The sequence below is a fragment of the Pelophylax lessonae genome, assembly GCF_965119305.1.
Source record: "Pelophylax lessonae genome assembly, chromosome: 6".
Classification (NCBI taxonomy): Eukaryota; Metazoa; Chordata; class Amphibia; order Anura; family Ranidae; genus Pelophylax; species Pelophylax lessonae.
In genome coordinates this window covers 231,296,035-231,321,720 of record NC_138773.1, presented here as the reverse complement: position 1 = coordinate 231,321,720, position 25,686 = coordinate 231,296,035, and the positions used below count along the sequence as shown (strand labels likewise).

Sequence of the window (25,686 nt, the reverse complement as noted above, 5' to 3'; positions counted from 1 at the left end):
ACTTTCTGCTATAAAACATATCTAATAAAAAGATGTAAAAAAATCAAATTTCTTCATCAGTTTAGGCCAATATGTATTCTGCTATATATTTTTGGTAAAAATGTCCCAATAAGCATATATTGATTTGCGCAAAAGTTATTGTGTCTACACACTAGGGGATTTGTTTTGTGGCGTTTTTTAAATTCTTGTTTACTAGTATTGCAGCAATCAGCAATTTTTAGAGGGACTGTGACGTACGGCAGACAGATCGGACACCCAAATGACTTTTGAGGGAACTAGTGAAATTACTACAGTAATCAGTGCTAAAAATATGCGCTGTTACTGTACTGACACTGGCAGGGAAGGGGCTAAAACCATTGGTGATCAAAGGGTTATGTGTGTCCCTAGGGAGTGCTTTCTAACTGTGTGGGGGATGGACTCACTAGATAAACACAGGGATCCGTGTTCCTAAATAGGAAGATTCCATTGTTAATCTCTGACAGAACAGCAGTCTGCCTTGTTTACATCAGCAGACCGCCGTTCTATCGCTCTGGGGAGCCAATCACGCTGTGCAGGAAACAAAAAGACAGAGTGCACACCGCCCTAGTGTAACACCATTTATTATAAAGTAGTTGAAGCCATTAAAACAGGTACTCGCAAACAAATATGATGTCATTCATGGAAATTTGTCCCCCCGATCTAATGTATACAGAGCGATCTCCTCCTCGCCTCGGCGGCTCAGCTGTACGTCCCGCACTGATTGGATCGTTACATCCGGCTAAGCCTACCGCCTCAGGATGCCTCGGTGTGGTGCGCCTGTGCACGGTCCAGCCGCCGCCGCACACTCTGCAAGAGCCGGATGCAGTAGCCGCTCAGGGAACCTGGCGATGCAGCTACGCAGAGGAGAGATCCCCGAGCGGGACCCAAGAAATTACACTAATGGGGTTGCTAAGGACAATGCGTTTTGGAGGCGTGGCCTCCTTCAGGTCTCAACCTGCCTCACATCCCATGGAGGGTTAGGAGAGCTGCCACGCTTCATTTTGTGTGTTTCACCACTGGCCATATTACAAGGTTCCCCAGCTTGAGAACTGATCTCCAGGATCTGCGCAGGGACTGGTAATGTGTTTTTGTTCTTGTAATCACGCTGTGCTGCTGTCTTAGCCTATGAGAAGGGGAGTCCCCAGCAGCTAAGACCCTTCTGCCACTTCGTTGGATAAAGAAGGACTCAGGTAAGTATTTGGGGGCTGCTGCACACAGGTTTTCTTTTTTTTATTTCAATGCATAGAGATAAAAAAAAAAAAAAAAACCTTTTGCATTTTACAATCACTAAACCAGAATTCCAGGAAATGTTTTTTGTTCCCATGCAGTGGGGCTGTGCCTTTTGATGCATAGATTAACTGCTTGTTTTTTTTTTTCTAGGGGGATTGCAAAGCGGAGATATACTTCCCTAACCTGTCAATCCTCCAAGGGCACGACCGGACCCGGCCACTTTTGTTTGAAAGCTTAAAGTGTCAGTGGACTACAAGGGCGCTCACCCATGCCCTCACAGTCCATTGAGAACTACAAGCTGTCTGCTGCAGTGGAAGATGGGGCATGTAGTTTCGTCAGTCACAGATTGCAGTGAATAAATGACGTGGCTGAGCATGCATAGCTGCACCGATTATAAATGTGGCAGCGGTTGTAACGTGCTTAGCCTAGAACGCCGGCAGTTCCAGAAGAAATTAGAATCTATTGCTTGTTTTGTCTAGAGCAGGGGTCTCCAAACTTTAAGAAAGGGGCAGATTTATTGTCCTTCAGACTTATGGGGGCTGGGCTGTACCCAGTGGGAGTAAACCATGCTCGACTTTTGGTATTGGGGGAGAAATAGTTGGTGGTGTTGGGAGGAATAGGGCACCATTTTTGTTGTCCAGTGGAGGAAATTAAACCCCATTGTTGGTGTAAGTGGCAGGAATTATGCCCCATTGTTGGTGTCAGTGAATGGAATAATGCCTCAAGGGCCAAGTAAAGGCAAGCAAAGGGCTGCATTTTGCAGACCACTGGTCTAGAGGATGATATAGGAGCATAACTTTACCTTAAAGCGGAGTTCCACCCAAAAGTGGAACTTCCGCTCTATTGTCCCCCCCCCCCCCCCCTCTGGTGCCACATTTGGCACCTTTCACTGTTTCTGACAGGTACCCTTCCCCACTTCCGGGATGCGGCGCTGTCCCTCGGAAGTTCGGCCCCCTCCTCCGCCGCCGAGCCAATAGAAATGCGCAGTAGGGACCCGCCTGTGAAGTCGCAAGGCTTCACTGCCGGGTTTCCTTACCGGCAATGGCGGTGGCAGCACCTGACAGTCGATGGAAACATCGGCTGCGGTGCCGACATCGCTGGACTCCAGGACAGGTTAGTGTCCTAATATTAAAAGTCAGCAGCTACAGTATGTGACTTTTAATTTTTGGAGGGGGAGGCGGAACTCTGCTTTAAAGGGTAAGTCTAGGCAAAATCTAACTAGCGCTAAACCTGCTCTGCACCACATTCTAAACCTAATCTATCTAACCCTGGAAAAAAAAAATTGCTGTACTTACTTTTTCTGCACCCGATCCATTCCAGTCTCCAGCAACGGAAGCTCTGTGCAGGAGAGGACAGACAACGGCTGTGAAACTAATGGGAAGTGACATCACCCATAGACTTACTATGGGGATTCCGTTTTTGGCTGCCTCTCCTACACCCGCCTCAATGCTGAAGCCACCGCTGACAGCTCAGCGTGGGACCAGACTGGATCGGCTGCAAAATAGCCAAGTACAGTGATTTTTGCTTTACAGGGTTAGATAGATTAGGTTTAGAATGTGGCACAAAGCAGGTTTAGCATAAGTTAGGTTTTGCCTGGACTCCTCCTTTTAGATCTGACCTTCGCTCCCGACACCTGCTTTTTGCAAATATTAATCCCCCACTGTCCACCCCTATTTCAAAGACTCAAATCATTTCTCTATCGTTTGTTGACAGACGCAGCTCTCATACTTCCTATCCACTGGGTTATGCTGCCCCCTGCAGGAGTGGTATTAGGCAGGGAAAAAAAAAACAATTCACCATGCCCATGGTGCTGTCCCTATAGGCATAACCCCACACCCTCTGCTCCAGCAAAACAGTTTGTTTCTGCCTAGTGAAAGAGTAACAAAAAAACAAGCGGAGCGCCTCTAAGTGCAATACGTTTAATGGAAGTAAAACATACAACAGGTGGTAACTCACTAGATGTGGATGAAGTAAAGGCACAAAAACAAACGTCCTGGGGTCAGGCTGTCCATGTAGCTAATGCTTGAAAAAAGAGCGCGCACGCTCTCCACGAGCTTGGCGCACGCTCTGAAACGCGTCGTGTGCACCCCTGACCGTGCTTACGTCCTACGGCTGAAGCTGAGTCCCCGCCTGCCTTGAGAGTCCGGTCCCGGGGAAGACAGAGCCGGCATCTCCCCGCTGCTTCATCTACCGGATCAGATCTTCTTAACATCCTTTCTCTCGGCATTAGCTACATGGACAGCCTGACCCCAGGACGTTTGTTTTTGTGCCTTTACTTCATCCACATCTAGTGAGTTACCACCTGTTGTATGTTTTACTTCCATTAAACGTATTGCACTTAGAGGCGCTCCGCTTGTTTTTTTGTTTCATCCGTTTGACAGATTGACTTCCTGTGCAGCAGAGCTGGCCCTTCGTGCAGACCTTCATCTCATTTCCTCATTACATGGACTTTACCCCAGCCCATTGCCATATAGGTATCTGTGTTATATATTGTTTTCTGTTTTTATTCATTTCATGATTTTGCCTGCACACTAGCTGTTTCCCAGTGCTTCAGAGCGCCAGCTTCTTTGTTTATTTCTTAGTGAAAGAGTAAGACTTGGGTTTCCTGCTGGGACTTTTCAAAAGATTTTGTTTTATTTATTCTCATTGAAGACATTGTGTTGCCTTCCCTATGGCCTAAGCATGCCAAGGAAATTGCCTTGCACTCTGGATGTGGTGCGGGCGATAAGGGTTTATCTGACGGTAACTGAGTCTTTTAGAAATTCGGACTCTCTCTGTGTTCTTAACGAAGGACCTCGAAAAGGTTTGGCTGCGCCTGCTGTGACCATATCCAGATGGATCAGCAGACGGTTCTTCAGGCTTATTCACTGAAGGGTCAGGTTCCTCCTTTCCCTATGAAGGCGCATTCTACTAGAGCGCTGCGTGCCTTTTGGGCTTTTCGCCATCAGGCCTCAGTAGTGCAAGTTTGTAAAGCAGCGACTTGGTCGTCTGTGCACACTTTTACAAAATTCTGCAAGGTTTATTTGTTGGCATCTTCGGATGCTTCCTTTGGTGGCAAGGTTATGCAGGCTGCTGTTTCATAAGAAAATCATTTTTCTCTTTAGGGGTTTTTTTCTTTCATTGGTGATCTCCGGTTGTTCCTGGTTGAGCTTCATGTTACCCAGTTGTCTGTTTAGCCGTTGGAGTTTACGTTTACGTTTACTATCTGGTTGCGTTCTCCACATTCCTCATGCCTACACTGCGTTGGGACGTCCCAAATGATAAGAAGTATGAGAGCTGCTTCTGTCAATGGATGATGGAGAAAACTGGATTTTTGTGATATGGGGATGGTTTTGGGTCTTCTTTCACTGCTTGCAACAAAACTGTTTTGCTGGAGCAGGATGTGTGGGGTTATGCCTATAGGGACAGCCCTGTGGGCGTGATGTTTTTGTTTTTTTTTTTTAAATCCTGCCTAATAATACTCCTGCAGGGGGCAGCATAACCCAATGGATAAGAAGTATGAGAGCTGCATCTGTCAATGGTTTAAGAGAAAGTCGCTGCTTTACAAACTTGCACTACTGAGGCCTGATGGCGAAAAGCCCAAGAGGCACGCAGCTCTCTAGTAGAATGCGCCTTCATAGGAAAAGGAGGAACCTGACCCTTCAGTGAATAAGCCTGAAGAACCGTCTGCCTGATCCATCTGGATATGGTCACAGCAGGCGCAGCCAAACCTTTTTGAGGTTTTCGTGGCACCAGACTGGCCTCGGTGGTCTTGGTACGCAGAACTGGTAAAAATAGTCGTGGATCCTCCTTAGCGACTTCCTCTACGGGAAGATCTGCTGTCTCAAAGACCGATCTTCTATGCTGCTTTACGGTCGCTGGCTTTAATGGCTTGGCTGTTGAAAGCAAGGTATTGAGGGATAGATCTGTCTGACTCGGTGATTCCTACCCTTTTGAAGGCCAGGAAATCGACATCTAGGAAGATCTATCATCGTATGTGGAAATTGTACATTTCATGGTGTGAATCGCTGCAGCTGCACCCTTGCTTGTTTTCTATAGCTATGGTTTTCACCTTTTTATAAAAAGAGGTTGAGCAGCACTTGGCGTTGGGCACTATCAAGGGTCAGGTGTCTGCCTTGGCCATTTACTTCCAACGTCTGTTGGCTACTAATAGCTTGATTCGCACTTCTATTCAAGGGGTGTGTCATCTGGCTCCTCCGAGGAGATCCCAGTTACCTCCGTGGGATCTCAATTGGGTGTTTTCTTTTCTTCAAAAGCCTCCCTTTGAGAATATTAGCGAGATTTCTCTGCTTTCCTTGTCACAGAAGGTTGCCTTCTTAGTGGCTATTACTTCTGCTCGCAGAGTATCTGAGCTGGCGGAGCTGTCCTGTCGTTCACCTTATTTGGTGGTCCACAGGCATAAAGTGTTCCTCCGACCTAATCCGTCATTTCTCCCTAAGGTGGTGTTGGATTTTCACCTTAATGAAGACATTGTGTTGCCTTCCTTATGTCCTAAGGCTAAGCATCCCAAGGAAATTGCCTTGCACTCCTTGGATGTGGTCCGGGCGATAGGAGTTTATCTGACGGTTACTGAGTCCTTTCGAAAATCTGACTCTTTGTTCTTCCAGACGGTCCTCGCAAAGGTTTGGCTGCGTCTGCTGCTACCATTTCCAGATGGATCAGGCAGACGGTTCTTCAGGTTTATTCCATCAAGGGTCAGGTTCCCCCTTTTCCTGTCAAGGCGCATTCTACGAGGGCGCTGAGTGCCTCTTGGGCTTTTCGCCATCAGGCCTCTGTTCTACAAGTTTGTAAGGCAGCGACTTGGTCGTCTGAATACTTTTATTAAATTCTACAAGGTAGATTTGTTGGCATCTTCGGATGCCTCTTTTGCCTGCAAGGTTTTGCAGGCTGCTGTTTCGTAAGAGAATGTTATTGTTTCTGTTAGGGGTCTTTTTCCTGGGTGAGCTCCTGTTGTTCTTTTGGTTGAGCTTCATGTTACCCAGTTGGCTAAGTAGCCTTTTGGAATTTACGTTACTTTCTGGTTGCGTTCTTCCCACCCTTCATGCCTACACTGCTTTGGGATGTCCCATTCAGCTGAAGATGAGGCTGCGCCTGTCGATGGACAATAGAGAAAATACGATTTTTGTAAGATCTTACCGTAAAATCTTTTTCTGAAGTCCATTGACAGACGCAGCACCCTCCCCTCTTATTTGGGGATATTTTTTCTTTTTCTTCACTGATTGCAACTAAACTGGTTTGCTGAGCTGAGTGTGGGTGGGTTATGTCTGTGTGTTTGTTTTTTTTTTTTTTTTTTTTTTTTACTGCCTAGACTACTCCTGCAGGGGGCAGCATAACCCATTCAACTGATGAAGATGAGGCTGCGTCTGTTGATGGACATCAGAGGAAAGATTTTAAGGTAAGATCTTACAAAAATCTTATTTTTCCGGTCCCCATGACATGAATAAGCATATAAACCTTGGAAAGAAAAGCTCCAGTGGCACACTTTAAAAATGCCAAGTCTTTATTACAACGAAAAGCCAATAAAGAACTAACAGCACGAGGATATACAGGTGATGTTAACGCATTTTATGCTACAGAGCGCATACTCATTTTACGGTATAACTAAACGCAACTTTTTTTTTTTTTTTTTTTTTTTTTTACATTTACGATAGAGTGGAGATAAAAGGGACATTCATCCTCTCTTTCTCATGTTTACTATTATTAAGTGAAATGAAAGCAAAAGAAAATCTCAAAGTTTTGGGTTGCCCCCAGAAAAGTAAGAGGGAAAATCTTCCAATGGGGACACTGGTTCTGGTGACCTCGGGCACCCCAAGAAATTCCCTTTAAGTGGTTGTTAACCCACTTTGATGGCTACATATAATCCTTTCTGTGTCCTTAGGCTACGTTCACATCTAGGCGTTTTGGGGCGTTTTTGGGGAGTTTTTCTGCTCTAGGATCAGCTCTCAAAACGCCCAACAAGACAAATCCCTATTCATTTCAATGACCCCTGTTCACATCTGAGCGTTTTGACGCTGTGAGCAAAACGCCCAACGCTCAAAAAAGTACATGAGCTTCTTTTTGGGCAGATTACAGGCGTTTTCCATTGGTATCTATTCAATCAAAAAACGCCTGCACAAAAAAACGCGTAAAAATCGCGGTAAAAAAACGCGCGAAAACGATACGCTCGGGTGTGAATGTAGCCTAAAGACAAGTGCTCCTGTCTGTGTTTTATTAAAAAAAAAAAATGCCTTCTTCACTGTATTTCAGAGCAATTTCTGGCGATCACATGACCGGCTGGCTCTCTCCTCTACCCATTATTATATTATTATATGCAATTATGATTTTTTCCCATGGTGTGGGTTACGAAAAAGTTTAGAAGCAGTGCAAATCATTTGCTTAAGGAAAAAATTCCAAGAATCTTAAAAACGTTCTGTTACCAGGAGCATACAGAAGCTGCTTGTAATGTTAGCCTGGACTCACTAGTGATGCTTTTCCTGTGAAAGAATCTAATATTTAAGTGAAACCTGATATAGGAGCAATACAGAGGCTGCCTTTGCTATCTTCAGAATGCTAGTCCTAGGTTTGTTATGCTGATTTACAGTAGAATGCCAGAAAAAAAGTAACATTATTTTTTCGCTGGCTCAGCTTTCAGAGTTAAGAAGGTTTAGAACTCCTCTTGGTTTTATTTTTTTTCCATTTGTGCCCCAGTGGGGAGATTTACTTTCACTTCCTGTCCCATAGCCAAACAGGAAGTGAGAGGAAATTCCTGAAAATTATGGGAATTCTTTGGGGACCCCCGGTCACCAGAAATAGTGTCCCAATTGGAAGATTTCCCCTCTATTACTTTTCTGAGGACATCCGAAAATTTGGGATTTTCTTTTAGTTTCAAAGATAATGATAAACAGGACAAATGGAGAGGGTGAATCGCCCTAACAGGGACATGGACAGCAAGAAAACCTAATGGGTGTTCCAATCCATCTCCAAAACAAATGTGCCTTTCATTATTTTTTAACCACTTTAGGACCGCTCAGTGTGTTGCTACTGCAGCAAGGTGGCAGCCCTGGGTCCAGTGTAGACCTACATTGCTGGATTCCTACCTGTCTCGCGGCGCGCGCGTGTCCCGCCGGAGGCTCGCTCCCACTGCGTTTAGACACAGCAGGAGTCGGGCCGAAAGGAGGAGAGACGGCGATCACCGTCTCTCTTAACCAATCGTCGGGGAAAGAGTGACAAAATCCACCTGCTTGTGTAAACAAAGCAGTCGGATCTTCTCTGTGATAGACAGGGACAGATCACAGGATTCAGCATAGCTGGACCTGCGATCTGTGTCACAGAACCCCCTCCCCCCCACACACGTCAGGAAGCATAAGGCACGCATTTAACCCCTTGATCACCAACAGTGTTAACCCCTTCATTGCCAGTGTCATTATTACAGTAACAGTGCATATTTTTAGCGCTGATTACTGTAGTAATGTCACTGGTCTCCCCGAAAGTGTAAAAAATGTCAGGTATTGGTCCGATCTGTCCGCCGCAATGTCACAGTCCCGCAAAAAATTGCAGATCGCCACCATTACTAGTAAAAAAATAAAATAAAAATGACAAATCTTTCAGGTAGTTGGTAACTTTTGCGCAAACCAATCAAAATACGCCTATTGTTTTTGGTTAAAAAAAAAATAAATGTAGCAGAAAACAAATTGGCTTAAAATGTTAAATTTTGATTTGTAAATTTAATTTGGGGATTGTTCTATATCAGAATGTGGGCAAAATATTATTTTCTTTTTTTTTTTTCAAAACTGTCGCTCTTTCTTTTTCAAAAATTTAAAAATCGCACAGGTGATCAAATACCGCCAAATGAAAGCTCTATTTGTGGGGGAAAAAAAGGATGTAAATTTCATTTGAGTACAGAGTTGCACGACCGCGAAATTGTCGGTTAAAATAACGCAGTGCCGAATCGCAAAATATGGCCTGGTCAGGAAGGAGGTAAAATCTTCCGGTCTTAAAGTGGTTAAAAAATATGCTCATTGAGAATTTTTTTGTCAACGACATGTAGCTAAATACATTTTGACCTAAAGCTATGACAAAAATTTAATATATTGGATATTTTTTAAATGTCAAAGTAGAAAATGCCAATTTTTCGCAAAATTTTCTCTTTTATTAGGATCGCAAAAAATAAAAAGCACAGAGGTGATCAAATACCACCAAAAGAAAGCTCTGTTTGTGGGGAAAAAAGGACGTAAATTTTGTTTTGGTACAGCATTGCATGACCGCGCAATTGTCAGTTAAATTTGCGCAGTGCTAAGTTGAAAAATGTGGCCTGGTCATTAAGCAGCCAAATCCTCCGGGGCTAAAGTGGTTAAGGGCATTTGCAGAGTAAAAAAAACTCGCCCACCTCACTTGCTTTAAAGCGTGTTAAGGTGAATACATGTGTTGCCATCTAAAATTCTAGAGGAGATTGATTTTCCCCTCCCTCTTGCTTAAAATGGTTCCAAAGCCAAAAGGTGTGTTTTTTTCTTTTCTTTATTTTTTTTTTTTTTGCCTGCATCGACCTCTTCCTTTCCGCGCTATAGCCAAAGGACGGCTACAGCGCGGACCTTAATTGCTGGAAGGGCGTCCATGTACGTCTCGCTCTGGGGTCAGCGAGTCCATGAGACTCTTCTGATCACAGATCGGAGAAAGGGGCCAGTCCCGGCCCCTTAACATGTGATCAGCGGTCAGCCAATGACAGCTGCTCACATGATGTAAACAGCAGCCTGTGATCAGCTTTTTTTTTTTTCTCACGCTGTCAGTGCGAGGAGAAAAAAAAAAGCCGACCACTGCTGTCAGAGGGACATCGTCCCGACGAGGAGAGGAGCATCTGTGCCACCCATCGGTGCCTCCTTATCAGTGCCCATCAGTGTCGCCTATTAATGCAGTCGGTCAGTACCTCCAGGGCTGCCTCATCAACACACATCAATGAAGGAGAAAAATTACCGGTTTGCTAAATTTTACAACTGTAGCAGGATTTCCAGGCATTGGGCCTGATGTGGGTCTGCCATGGTTACCGGTGACACCTTCAGCCCATTTAAGCTGAAAACCCAAGTGTGAGATTTGAGACCATGACCAATCCGGCATCTTTTGGTTTGTTTTGTTTATTTTATATTGGGGATGGGAGAAGGGAATGAGTGGGATACTCCTCTGGCTCAACTAGGTACAAGTGGGACACTTTGTTGAAAAATGCCTTTCAGAGCTGTTTTGACGCCGGCTGGGTGCCGACCAACGCTTGCTGGCGCTCTAAAAACACTGACTTGCTGTACTGTACTTGGACTTTACTGTTGACATTCTGGTTAGCTCAAAAGTCCCGGACTGTACCGAGAACTGACTTCTGGCGCTATGGCCAGCTCAAAAGTCCTCAACACTGCTCCCTCCAGTCCTTCCTGACCGAGGTAGCCTCTGTAACTGCTTGTGCTGCTGCAACTCTCAACACTGTAGACTGCACGCTGTACACTTTAACACTTCAGGGCCCAACCGCTGGCACCCCCTTTACACTTCAGGGTCCTCTCACTAGGCACCCCCTTTACACTTCAGGGTCCTCTCACTAGGCACCCCCTTTACACTTCAGGGTCCTCTCACTAGGCACCTCCTTTACACTTCAGGGTCCTCTCACTAGGCACCCCTTTTGCACTTCAGGGTCCTCTCACTAGGCACCCCTTTTACACTTCAGGGTCCTCTCACTAGGCACCCCCTTTACACTTCAGGGTCCTCTCACTAGGCACCCCCTTTACACTTCAGGGTCCTCTCACTAGGCACCCCCTTTACACTTCAGGGTCCTCTCACTAGGCACCCCCTTTACACTTCAGGGTCCTCTCACTAGGCACCCCTTTTACACTTCAGGGTCCTCTCACTAGGCACCTCCTTTACACTTCAGGGTCCTCTCACTAGGCACCCCCTTTACACTTCAGGGTCCTCTCATTAGGCACCCCCTTTACACTTCAGGGTCCTCTCACTAGGCACCCCTTTTACACTTCAGGGTCCTCTCACTAGGCACCCCTTTTACACTTCAGGGTCCTCTCACTAGGCACCCCCTTTACACTTCAGGGTCCTCTCACTAGACTCCCCCTTTACACTTCAGGGTCCTCTCACTAGGCACCCCCTTTGCATTTGCTCCCACACTGGCTAGCTAGCTTCTGGATCGCTTTGACCTTCACTGGAGTGGTCCCCTCTTACTAGGCAGACCCCTAGGGGCAGTTTACAGTACTCACGAATTGGGAATGCTTTCCTGAAACTGGACCCCTCTCAGCTCCGCTGGTCCTCGGCACACCGGATCCTCTCTGCAGCTCAGCCTTCGGTCCCCACAGGCAAGCCGCCTGGGGCACCCGATTCTTCTGACAGGAGGAGAGACAGCCATACCCTCCCTCCTGGGACTCTGCTTCCCGCCAAAGACGCTTCGTCATGTGCTCCCCTCAAACTTATACCCACTCCCAGAATGCTGTGCGGCAGAATCTGCCTTTCTGGGGTAGATACAGGCCTGAGTGTGCCATTGGCTGGGTTTCCCCCACTGCCCAATGAGAACCCTTCTCATAGAGCACAGTGGGGAGACTCCCCAGTCTCAACAGCCACACCTGGGAGACATGACAGCCCAGCTGAAAATCATGGCCCTGCTGATAAGCAGACAAGGCCCACTATATTTTACCTAGCACCTACCTTGTAGGGTGCTACACAACAATCTATAAAAATGTGTTTTCTCTTACGTCCTCCGACAGTCGCCGCCCACTTCATATTCATCACCAATGGGTTATGTCCTTTATTCCGTAGGAGTAGCTAGGCAATAGAATATGTTAGTACAAAGACTTTTAACATATCCCACCCCCAGGGGGTGGTCCCCTCAGTACATAACCCTCCACTTCCTGTATCCAACTCAGTTTCATTTGTCTAGCTGTCAGGAGTAGCTGGAAGTTTCTGTGCTGGGGCACCTTGTCTCAGCTCTCTTTCCTTTCTTTGGATTTTATTTGAGTTTTTTCTCTCTTTCTTGTTAGCTGTTATTTTACCAGCGTTAGTTCTTCGGAAGAAGAGGATCATGCGGGCTGCGTCTCGGGCTGACCCCCCTGGTAGCAGGCTGTGGGTCAGTGGTTTCTCAGCCCGCCATCGAGCGTTCAGTCAGGTATCGCTCCTGAGTTATCTGAACGACCCATCCCTGTTCCGTGCAGGGATGCTAGGTGAGGTGGCTACCTCACCGGACGCTGTGCGGTTTCTCAACCCACTTTCTGATGCGTCCTGGATGCGACTCTCCCTGCCTCATGTGCAGCGGTTTGTTCGCCTGTGCGGGTCCCCCACGCCATGTAAGAGGTAAGTGCATTTATGTGGGGACCTGTCTGTCTGGGGGGTGTCAGTCTGGGACTGTGTACCTTGCCCTGTGTTCACACTATTACGTTTTCCCTATCTCTCACATTGCATGCTGTGGGCTGCAGGAGGGGGGGCTGGCTGCACTCTGTGTCAGTTTTCTGTCTGTGTGAACGGCTGTGTGCTGTGGGGCTTGAGTTTCTCATGCTTGGGGCACATTACAGCGCCGCTGCAGCGGTTTACCATGTTCCTTTTTTTGGGAAGATGGTGTGTTTTACTTCACCCTCATGGGGTGTGGGAGCGGCGGTTTCGGCGCCAAAACGGCGCCATTTTGGCTGCGATCGCTCCGGCCGCATGTTTTACATGCATGGCGGCCATTTTCTTGTAGCCTCCATAGGCTTTAATAGAGCGCCCTGTATGCCAGCACTTCCTTTCCTTCAGGAGCACCGCAGGCAGCAGCAGCAGCACCGATCTCTACAGGTTCATTTCTCTCTATTCCCTGTATCCTACCTTGGTATACTTGTCCCTGTGGGGGTGCTTAGTGTGAGTGGGCTACGATCGCAGCACTCTCTTAAAGGGGCGGTCACCCATTTATTTTTGCTACTACAGGGGCATGGATTCTCAGGAATGCTAGTTTCCTGCCAATTTAGTGGGAAGCCAGGGGACTGCGGTTTCCCCCCCCCCGGGAGGGATTTGGCTGCGATTGTGGCTAGCCTTGCGACTCAGGTGCAAATGCTGGTGGCTGCTCAATCCTCTAAAAGGCCCAGAGTTTCAATTTCCTCTGATTCAGAGGGTGATGGTACTGGGGCTGCTGTGGCAGAGATCTCCTTATCGGGGTCTCGTTCCTCCCTGGACCTTATAGGGTCAGAAATGGAGGCTGAGGTAGAGGGGGTTGATAATTCTCCCCCTGGCTCGTCTGAAGAGCTTGCATTCAAATTGGTTGCTTCTATCAAGCAAACTCTGTGTTTGGAGGAGGACGCATGTCCTCCAGCTGCCTTGGCGGCTTATGGGACGCAGAAAAGGCGCAAATCATCGCAGATGTTTCCATGCACTGATGATTTTCAGCGCGCTGTGAAAGAACGATGGCGTAATATACGCAAACCTTTTGCTGTACCAAGTAGGTTTAAGCTGCGCTATCCTTTTACGCCCGCTACTGATGGGCGTTGGTGTGTCCCCCATCCGGTGGACCATGCGTTAGCAGTTTTGAACAAGTCCACTGCGATTCCTGCTGAAGACACCCCGGTGTTCCGGGATGCCACGGACAAGAGGATGGAGTCCCTTGCCCGTCGTTCCTGTTCTATTATGGGTTCTATGTTGAAAGCTTTATTTGCTTCACTTATGGCGGCCCAGGCGGTCGCGAGCTGGACGCAGGTGCTTAGGCGTGTCCTGGTGGCTGATTCTGCCCCCCAGGCGACTTTGGATATGGTGGATCAAATCCACCAGGGTGTCATGTATTTGTGTGATGCGGACCTGGATATGGTTCCGTTGGCTGCACGTGTACACAGTGTGGCGGTGTTATCTCGCCGCCTGGTTTGGTTGAAGTGTTGGTCTGTGGATCAATCTTCACGTAAGACCTTGGCCAATCTGCCTTTTGATGGTTCTTGCCTTTTTGGCGAATCCCTGGATGCCCTAATTAAAGGGGTCACGGGGGGTAAGAGCACGCTCTTACCTCAATCCCGCGAGACTAAGACGGCTCCTGGAAAAAAGAATGCCTTCTTTCGGCCCCCTCAGGGGTCCTTTCGTGCCTTTCGGTCACACTTTGGGGCAGCCGTCCATGGGTCAAGGCTCCCGCCAGAAGCCGTGGGCAGGTAAGCAAAAGTCCGGCCAATCCGGTTCTGCGGCCCACAACAGTGCGGCCTGAAGGGGCGCCCTCACCCAATTCACAGGAAATCGTTCGATCTGGCTACTAGATCGAGTTTCTCTCTCGGCCGGAGAGCAGATTTTTTCCCTCAAGTCTTCTGTTATCCCCGGAGCGTTTGCGGGACCTGCATCTAGCGGTGCAGGACCTGAGGGCTCAGGGAGTGGTGGTCCCGGTGCCTCATCGGGACAGATTTCGAGGGTTCTATTCCAATCTGCTCACCGTGCCCAGGAAGGAGGGCAAGGTGCGTCCGATTCTGGACTTGAAGGCGCTGAACCGCTTTGTGCGGGTGCGCAAGTTCCGCATGGAATCCCTGCGGTCGGTGGTGGCTGCCCTGGTTCCGGGGGAGTTCATGGCTTCCATCGACTTGTAGAATGCGTATCTTCACATCCCGATTTTCGAGGGTCACCAGAGGTACCTTCGATTCGCCATAGCGGAAGATCATTACCAATTTGTGGCGTTGCCTTTTGGTCTCGCCTCGGCTCCGAGGGTGTTCACCAAAGTGCTGGCACCGGTTCTGGCTTTGTTGAGGGCCCAGGTCATTTCGGTTCTGGGGTATCTGGACGATATTCTGGTTCGGTCTGCGACCAGCCAGAGTCTGGAGAAGGATCTGTCCGTCACGTTGCAGACTCTGCAGGAGTTTGGTTGGACGATCAATTTTCCAAAGTCGACATTGTGCCCATAGGTTCGGATTTCTTACCTGGGTATGATTCTGGACTCTGTCCAGGCGAAGGTCTTCCTGCCGGAAGAAAAACTCGCAGCTCTTCAGGAGGCAGTCGGGTCCCTCAGGGACGTTCCATCTCCGTCCATTCGGACGTGCATGCGGTGTCTGGGATTGATGGTCTCGGCTTTCGAGGCGATTCCCTTCGCCCAGTTTCACACACGGGATCTCCAAGCGGAGATATTGTCAAAGTGGGACTGGCGTCCGCAGTCTCTGGATCTCCAGATGTCATTGAGTTCTCAGACCAGAAGGGATCTTCTGTGGTGGCTTCAATCCCCCTCAGTATCGGGGGGCAAGTCTTTTCGTCCCCTTTCATGGTCGGTGATCACCACGGACGCCAGCCTGTCTGGCTGGGGTGGTGTTCTGGGCGTTCTGTCCGCCCAGGGTGTTTGGTCGACGGAGGAATCCTCCCTTCCGGTCAACGTTCTGGAACTGCGAGCGATACTCCTCTGTCTTCGTCGTTGGACGGACAATCTTCACGGCTACCCGGTTCGGGTGCAGACGGACAATGCCACGGCGGTGGCTTACATCAATCACCAAGGGGGCACCAGGAGTGCCCGGGCGGCTCGTGAAGTGGCCGCGATTCTGTCTTGGGCCGAGACGCATGTCCCGGCAATATCGGCAGTTCGCATTCCGGGGGTGGAAATTTGGCAGGCGGTTTATCTGAGCCGCCAGACCCTGGACCAGGGGGATTGGTCCCTTCACCCGGCTGTCTTCCAGATGTTGTGCGCAAGGTGGGGTCTTCCGGAGGTAGACCTGCTCGCGTCTCGTCTGAACAACACAGTACCACGGTTCGTGGCAAGGACGCGCGATCCTCGGGCAGACGCGTTGGTTGCCCCGTGGCTTCAGTACCAACTGATGTATGCGTTCCCACCGATTCAATTGCTGTCCAGGTTCCTTCGCGGAACCGACCACGGTGATTCTTGTGGCACCGGACTGGCCTCGCCGGTCCTGGTACGCAGACCTCGTAAATCTGGCAATCGACGCCCCGTGGCGTCTGCCTCTTCGAGAAGATCTTCTGTCGCAAGGACCGATCTTCCATCCTGCTTTACAGTCGCTGGCTTTGACGGCCTGGCTGTTTTCTTCCAAAAAGGGTTTTGGACTTTCATCTCAATGTGGACATTGTCCTACCTTCGCTTTGCGCGAAGCCGAAGCATCCGACGGAGGTGTTGCTTCACTCCTTGGATGTTGTCTGGGCGATTAGAGTCTATCTCAAATCGACTGAGTCTTTTCGCAAGTCGGATGCCTTGTTTGTCCTTCCGGAAGGTCCTCGGAAGGTCCTGGCGGCGTCGGCTTCTACAATCGCCAAATGGATCAGACAGACCATTGATCAGGCCTATGCTTTGAAGGGGAAAGTTCCCCCTGTACCTGTAAAGGCGCACTCTACCAGATCTCTGAGTACGTCTTGGGCCTGTCGTCATGGGGCCTCTGTGGCCCAGGTGTGTAAGGCGGCGACTTGGTCGACCGTACACACTTTCACGATATTCTACAGAGTAGATGTTCAGGCATCGGCTGATGCTTCCTTTGGCCGCAAGGTTCTTGGTGCGGCAGTTCCCTAGAGCCCTTGTTACGGGTTCTTTGGCTTTTTGGGATATTTGTTTTTTCCCTGGGTTTTCTTGCTCCTGTTGAGCGAGTGTTTTGTTCTTATGCCCAACTGGTTTCCTTCCTTTGGTAAGGTTCCTTTCTCTGATGGGGAGACGGCGTTGCCTTGGGCGCGGCTGCGTTCTTCCCACCCCTCATGTTTACACTGCTTTGGGACATCCCCATTGGTGATGAATATGAAGTGGGCGGCGACTGTCGGAGGACGTAAGAGAAAACTGAATTTTTGTAAAATCTTACCTGTAAAATTCCTTTCTCTGAGTCCTCCGACAGTCGCCGCCCCCGCCCCTCTTTTGGGGTTTTGATGTACTCTCTACTGCTATTCCACTGAAACTGAGTTGGATACAGGAAGTGGAGGGTTATGTACTGAGGGGACCACCCCCTGGGGGTGGGATATGTTAAAAGTCTTTGTACTAACATATTCTATTGCCTAGCTACTCCTACGGAATAAAGGACATAACCCATTGGTGATGAATATGAAGTGGGCGGCGACTGTCGGAGGACTCAGAGAAAGGAATTTTACAGGTAAGATTTTACAAAAATTCCGTTTTTTTTTTCCAATTTTCGGTCTTTTTTTTTTTTTTTTTTTTCTTTTGTTCAGCAAAAAATACAAACCTCAGTAGGGAATAAATACCACCAAAAGAAAGCTCTATTTGTTTGAAAAAAATGATAAAAATGTCATTTGGGAATAGCGTTGCATGACCGTGCAATTGTCATTCAAAGTGCAACAGCGCTAAGAATTGGCCTGGGCAGGTTTAAGTGCCCAGTAGGCAAGTGGTTAAGGTGAAAGAAACCTTACGCTAGTTCTATTGTCCTGTCCCCCCTTAGTTACCTGGATCGATCCAGCCCTGCGTCCTCCTACAGCAGCACTGATGCTCTCTCCCCTTTCACAGGCTCAGACAGCAGCAGGAGCCATTGCTGCTGTCAGATGTTGTGAGGTGGAAGTGGGGGGCAGGGCCAAGTCACGCTGTGTGTGTGTCAGATGCACATAGCCCAGCTCAGGAGCTCGCTTGCAGGTGTACCCCCATAAGAATGGCCTTCCTATGTGTGTGTGCGCTCTGAGAAGAGGAGGAGCTGAGAGTACTGGGGTAGAAGCCCAGAAGAGGAGGATCAGTCCGCTCTGTGCAAAACTAATTTTTGTCAAAGATTTGTATATAGTTCAAAGTAATCTCTGCTCATTCATTTTTATTTTATCGTATGCATAGTATTTATTGCCCAGGTTTGGTACAGATTTACTAAACAGAACCTGTGCTTTGCATTTTCAGGGCATAGTCTCAGACTGACTTTAATATAGACATTTACTAATGCATGTACTTGCCTTACTTGCATGTTTCCAGGATTGACCAGATAATGGCGTGCAAGCTATAGGCAGCTGGAGTCACTGCTTACACAGGGCTATTAGCATTTTTAGGGGCGGTCAGAAATAGTTTGTCACACAATTCTGTAAGACAAGCAGTGGAGAATGTTGGACTGTCAGGTTTTCTCTCTATTTTTTTTTAAGTGGTAGTATACTCCACTATTTGACTTTTACCTACATGCCTATAATAAGGCTTACCTGTAGATACAATTAATATCTCCTAAAACTGCACGGTTTAGGAGATATTCAACCTGCATGCAGCCGTTGATGTCTGCGGCGCATGCGCTCTGAAGCTCCTTGCGCGGGAGTGACGTCACTCGCAGCGCCGGAGCCGCCGGACCAGGAAGAGACGCCGAGGGAGCATGACAGCTCCCTCAGCGTTGTCTAGACGACTGTGACGCAGCTTCGTTCTAAGGTAAGTATTTCATAATGAGCTAGTATGCAATGCATACTAGCTCATTATGGCTTTGTCCTGCAGGGTTTTTTTTTTTTCCATGAGTATACAACCGCTTTAAGTGCACATTAGCAGCAGTGCATTTTGGTGTGAATGATAATGTGCCTTGATGCAGTGCCATTCATTCTGAATGACACCACAGTGCTTTGTGTTGCAGTTGTGGTGCGTTGCACTAAATGTAATGCATGCACAAATTTTGATCCCTTGTGGTGCTGCTCTAATGCAACGTTTGTTAATGCACATGCGTTAAATGCATTCCAGCTGAATGGTCTGGTATGATCGGATCCTTAAGCCGGCCATACATGGAGCGAATCTAGGCCAATTCAGCAGGGACCTGCTGGTATTCGATCCAGGTATGGGCAGGCTGGTTGTACTGAATGGGCAGGCTGGTTGTACTGAAGTCGTTTGATGGCTTGACTTCAGTACAACCAGCCTACCTATAAATGGATCGAATCTCGCTGATCCCTGCTGAACTGGCCGAGATTGTGGCATGCAGTTACTAACAATGGCTTTAGCCTCTGCCAGTAATCATTGTGTTCTGCTGGCTGGGAAGGCTCCCTGTGACTCCCCCCCCTCCCCCCCCCGCCGCAAGTAGCACACAGAAGCGCTGCAGGAGGCATTCCCCCCCATCGAGGACAATATTGATAGGGAATTCTTTTTGGCTTGCCTTAGTGTCACCCACTATGAAGAGTGAAACTGTTACCAGATTGTCCTTAGGCTGGTAAATTTTTGTCTAGTTCGCTGCTGATCATTCTGATTTCCTTTTAATATAAGCAATGCCTTTTTCCCAGTTGTTCTCCATATATGTATAAATCTACAGACGAAATGAGGCTGGATGGCCTCACTCCGATGCAATCACTTTAATTCCAAACAATAAATCGCACAGCAGTTGGTGGTGAAACCGAAAACAGGTAACGCATTTCACACCTCATTAGCTATGATTAACCGCTTCCAGACCGCTCGCCCCCTTTTTACTGCGGCTGTGCGGCCCTCCTGCGCGAACCAACGTAGACCTACGTCCGTCGCACGCAGGCAGCTAGGGGGCGAGTGCATGCCGGCGTGCTCCCACCCCCACTCAGCAGCAGGGAAGCCGATGCACGGGGCAGGCGGCTCCGATTGCCGCCTGACACCCGTGATCGTTCCTTGCTGAGAGAGAAGAATGGTCAGCTGTTGTAAACACATGATGGGGGAATGCCTCCCCACTCCCCTAGGCTAACATTTAACCCCTTGATCACCCACAATGTTAACCCCTTCCCTGCCAGTGTAGTTACAGTAACAGTGCATATTTTTAGCACTGATTACTGTAGTAATGTCACTGGTCCACCCAAAAGTGTCAAATGTCAGTTAGGGGTCCGATCTGTCCGCCGTAAATGTCACAGTCCCGCTAAAAATCGCAGATCACCGCCATTACTAGTAAAAAAAAAAAAAACAATAAAAATGACATCTTTCCCGTAGTTGGTAGATGCGATAACTTTTGCACAAACCAATCAAAATACACTTATTGCAATATTTTTGGTTAAAAAAAAAAAAAAAATGTAGCAGAAAACAAATTGGCCTAAAATGTTAAATGTTGACTTTTGTTTAAAAAAAAAAAATTTGAGACTGTTATATAGCAGAAATATTTATTTATTTTCATTATTGTTGCTCTTTTTTTTTTTTTGTTTATAGCGCAAAAAATAAAAATTGCACAAATACCACCAAAAGAAAGTTCTATTTGTGGGGGGAAAAAAAAGGACATCAATTTTTTTTGGGTTCAGCGTTGCATGTGCAGTTGTCCGTTTAAGTAACGCAGTGCCGAATCGTAAAATATGGCCTGGTCATTAAGGGGGAAAATCTTCCGGTCCAGAAGTGGTTAAGCACTAGTCTAGGTGTGAAATGCATTAACTGTTTTCTGTTGTTTCACCACCATTTGCTGTATGATTTATTTTTACAACATGAAATAAAAGTGATTGAATCAGAGTGCGGTCATCCAGCATTTTTTTTTTTTTTTTCCCCGTGTACTGCCGGCACCCAATCCTTATTCAGAGGCAGCTGAGCAGCAGGGGAGGTGATTTTTCCTGGAGCAGTACATTACTTGCTTATATATGTGGAAATCTATCTGCTCTCCATATGTGGAAAAATCTACCAGCTCTCAGGCAATTGTGAATATTATGGATCTCTACATCTTCACCATGGTGGATGTGTTGCAGTGTTAAGTAGATGTGTATTTAAATCCCTAATCCTTTCCAAGCTGATTATTGTCTCAAATGTAGAGTTGTGTAGGCTATGGTATGCTTTTGTTTGGGACATCTGAACTAATCGATATAGTTTTCTGTTGCTCAGATTTCTATATAAATATTTTAAGCAATTTGTGTTTTTATGATGCCATTTCGTAAGGAGTTTGTTTTTATCCACTCCACCCTGCTGATTATGCTTTTTATCAGCACCTTGTTTGCCTAGATCCTCTGGACTGCTTTTCTTCTGTTTTTTTGCATCAATGGACTCCTACTTTTTAGCAGACAATGACTTCACCTGTTTTGTGGCCATGTTACCTGTTTCTCACCTACCTGTCTCTTTACCTGTCCTTCACTTTCATATGCAGCTTGCTCGCTTCAGACAGCACAAAACAAAAGGGCAAAGCTCAAAGGCGCAGAAAAAGACGCAGAAGAGGAAGAGTGAGGTTGTACACAAGAATGACATTCCGCCGGAGGAGGACACGCTAATCACAGCTGAATGTACTGATAAAGATCCAGTGTTGGGTGCTGAACTGTTCTCCACAGAGGTAATGTCTTCCTGCATTGTGCTTTCTTTTATAATGATTTTAGTTGAAATACATCATTTACCATTTGAAACAAGTTAGAATTTATTGTTTTTATAAACCACAGAATCGTTTTGTATTTAACAAAATGAGCTTGTTGAGAATCGCTGCTAAGTACACAGGCATTCTAATGTATTTAACATGCAGCATAGCAGTCTGCAGACCACTTACTGCATAATTTATAAAGGTAAACCAATGTTATGGTACACATGCCAGTGATTAAAGAGTTTAGTTTACAGGCAGTCACTAAAGCTAGCTAGCAGGTGGAGATTCAGACAATTCATGGGCAGGCTGAATATTGTACCCAAGTCGAACCATCATTCGACTTGGGTACAACCTGCATGTTAGGAAATCTGCATGTGATTATTGGCAGCGGCTATACCCACTGCCAATATTCACTGTGTTATCCTGGCATGGACAGCTCCCTGCACCGATCTTCAAGCCATGATAACACAGTAGCTCCGTGGGATTGTGCTGATAGGGAAATTGTGGTTGCAGGAAAGAAAATGGCACCATCTCTGGCCCTATGCTCTGCCTAAACCGGTCCTAGCAGAACGATTTTCTTTCCCGCATTGCCATTGTGTTCTCCCCCGGCGGGAACGGCAAAGTAATTACTACTAGTAGCTATAATAGCTGCTAGCAATAATTGCATGTAAAATCCGACAGGCTGGTTGTACCCAAGGTGATAAATCGATTCAGCCTACCCATTCATGGTTTGGATCTTGGCCAAACCCTGGTGAACTGGCTGAGATTTAAACCATCTATGGCCAGTTTAATAGTGCACTCACGCTGACAAGTTAAACCACTTCAATACAGGGCACTTTCACCCCCTTCCTGCCCTGGCCAATTTTCAGCTTTCAGTACTGTCGCACTTTGAATGACATTTGCGCGGTCATGGACCACTGCACCCCTATAAAATTTTTATCTTTTTTTTTCAAACCAATAGAGCTTTGTTTTGGTGGTATTTATTCACCACTGGGTTTTTTTATTTTTTGCTAAATAAACGAAAAAAGACCGGGGGAAAAAAACGCGTTTTTTTTTTCCTTGTTTATAAAATTTTGTGTATTATATATAACTTATTTTTTAATAAATTTAGGCCAGACTGTATTCTACATATCTTTGGTGAAAATAAACCCAAATCAGTGTACATTTTTATTCTGTAGGAAAACTGTAGAGTCTACAAACTATGGTGTGTGTACATGTACACTATTACCAGAGCAATAGACCTTTACCTGTAGGTAAAAATCAACAAAGGGGGTTTACACCCACTCTAATGCTGGTGACGGAGTTTATCATATTAATTCATTTTTGATTTTGCCTTTAGTATCACTTTAGGCCTTGTTCACACCATGTGTAGAGACGTGAGCTTTTCTGCACACGTTCTGCAAGGGCACAAAAAACAGTTGTTCTCTGTGCCCTGTTTACACCACAACACTGGTATCATTTGCAGATTTTTTTTTCTGCAACATGTATAACACTCACTGAAACTCGCATGAAAACGGATCTAGACTTATGTGTCTGCAGATGAAATCTGCATGTCCGTTTTCATACATTTTTCTGCAGGTATGGTGTGAACGAGACCTTAAAGTAGAACTATAGGCAAAATTATTATATATATATATATATATATATATATATATATATATATATATATATATATATATATATATATATATATATATATATATATATATATATATATATATATATATATTTTCATTTTGGATAGATGTGGGGTGGGGGGGGGGGGGGTTATAACCCTTGTCAGATAATTTTTTTTTTTTTTTTGCCATCTTTGTCCCATTGCGAAGATTTCCCTTCCTGTCCCATGGCCAAACAGGAAGTGAAAAAAAATCCAGTGAAAATTTATAAAGATATTCAGGGAGCATAAACTACGTGCAGAGTAGTTTCTTCGGTATCCATGTGGACCGCAAAATGTCGCAAAGTTCAAGGAGGCCGAATACTTTCGCAAGGCACTGTATGCAAAATAATAATGTTGAATAAATGTCAAGATAGGCAGTAATTTTAAAAACAGAAAGTGTCCAATGAAACGATATCCAGAAAAACCTCCAAATCAGCAAGTGTCCAGTGAAACCATAAATAGCATGCTCTGTGCTTGCTTCAGAAAGGTGTTAATCCGTAGATATATGTGCAAACATTGAACGTGCACCCCCAATAGATGACGTACTTACCAGACTATGTAGACCCCTTAGCTGTATAGCATGTGGGTCATTCATTTCATTATTCACTGGTTTAATTAATATATATATTGCTTTGGTGGGAGGATATTTTCTCTTAACACCTTTAGGGATAAGACATTTATATTTTTAGATTTGCTCATTACTTTTTTTTGCTGTGTTTTGAGTTGTGTGTTACAGTATCACATGGTGATTAGCAGCTGCATTTAAGTATTTTAGACTCCGTAGCGCAGGGAAACACAGTTTGTTTACACACCTGCCATTGCTTAAAATGCCTCTGATTAACCCCAAATAAAGTTCAGCTGATCCAGTAGGCAATTCCTGCCATTTTCTTAGTCGCATCTTACAGCAAAAGCCATGATCCGCAGAGAGCTTCAAAGCATCAATGGGATCTCATTGTTAAAAGGTATCAGTCAGGAGAAGAGTACAAAAGAATTTCCGAGGCATTAGATATACCATGGAACACATTGAAGACAGTCATCAAGTGGAGAAAATATGGCACAACAGTGACATTACCAAGAACTGGACGTCCCCCCAAAATTGATGAAAGAACGAGAAGAAAACTGGTCAGGGAGGCTGTCAAGAGGTTTACAGCAACATTAGAGGAGCTGCAGGAATATCTGGCAAGCACTGGCTGTGTGGTACATGTCCCGTTTTTCTTCAAATGTCTGGGCTATGGGGTAGAGTGGCAAGACGGAAGACTTTTCTTATGAAGAAAAACATCCAAGCCCAGTTAAATTTTGCAAAAACACATCTGAAGTCTCCCAAAAGCATGTGGGGAAATGTGTTCTGGTCTGATGAAACCAAGGTTAAACTTTTTGGCCATAATTCCAAAAGATATGTTTGGTCCAAAAACACTGCACATTACCAAAAGAATACCATACTCACAGTGAAGCATGGTGGTGGCAGCATCATTATTTGGGGCTGTTTTTCTTCAGCTGGAACAGGGGCCTTAGTCAAGGTAGAGGGAATAATGAACCGTTCCAAATTCCAGTCATATTGGCACAAAACCTTCAGACTTTTTCTAGAAAGCTGAACATGAAGATAAACCTCATCTTTCAGCATGACAACGACTCAAAGCATACATCCAAATCTACAAAGGATTGACTTTACCAGAGGAAGATAAGTTTTGGAATGGTCAGACTTGAATCCAGTGGAAAATCTGTGGGGCGATCTGAAGAGGGCTGTGCACAGGAGAGCCCTTGCAATCTGACAGATGTGTTTTTGCAAAGAGTGGGCAAATATTGCCAAGGCAAGATGTGCCATGCTAATAGACTCGTACCCAAAAAGACTGAGTGCTGTAATAAAATCTAAAGGTGATTCAACAAAGTATTGTTTTAAGGGTGTGCACACTTATGCAAGTATATTTTTACTTCCCTCCACCTAAAAGATTTCAGTTTGTTGTTCAACTAAGTTGTACAGTAGTTTATAGGTTACATTTAAGGTGGGAAAAGTTCTGAAATGATTTATCTTTGTCTCATATTTTCTTTTTATTACACCACAGAAACCTGACATTGTAACAGGGGTGTGTAGACTTTTTTTATATCCACTGTAGTCCATGTTCCACGCCTGTCTAAAGCAAGGTGTTGGGAACCAGATTTTGTCTGCAAAGTATATTCTTCAGTTTCTTCCTGATAAGTAATTTCATCTGTCACTTCTTTTTTTATTTTCCCTTCTTTCTTCCTTGGAGTCATTGATTGATTTGTGTGTGTTTTTTTTTTTTTTAACTGACTTAAGCTTATCTTGTCATTTTGGTAGATACGTTTGGATCACAGCTCACTGGATGTTTCAGAGTGGTGTGACAAAATGTCTGATTTGGAGTACAAATTACGGGAGGATGGTGATATTCCTGTTGAGGATAATTCACTATTTCAGACCACTGTAGAGGATGATTCTTCAGAGCTACTTCAACAGGTATTTATTTTTATTTTTACCCTAAATTCTAGGTCAAATATCTTACAGATATGTGTATCATTCAGATGATGGGATACTATCAAGTTTGTGATCATAGCAGTAATCGTATTAAATCTAAGATCTCAATCTAGAAATAACACTTTGTGCACTGGTGCAGGCGTCCAATACTTTTGGTAATATAGTGTATGTTGTACTCAAAGTATAGGGGATTCCGTTGCTGCTCTTCTGCTCCCTGAAATGACTTCCTT

General features: G+C 45.9%; 1 protein-coding gene across 1 annotated transcript in view; it reads left to right on the top strand.

Moving 5' to 3' along the window:
• The window catches only part of PCNT (pericentrin), a 193,301-nt gene that overhangs the window by 3,425 nt on the left and 164,190 nt on the right, over positions 1-25,686 (top strand). Inside the window, exons 2-3 of the mRNA XM_082260893.1 lie at positions 21,111-21,290; positions 25,283-25,438. Coding sequence (XP_082117019.1) covers positions 21,111-21,290; positions 25,283-25,438 — 336 coding nt within the window. The remainder of the gene's footprint in view (positions 1-21,110; positions 21,291-25,282; positions 25,439-25,686) is intronic.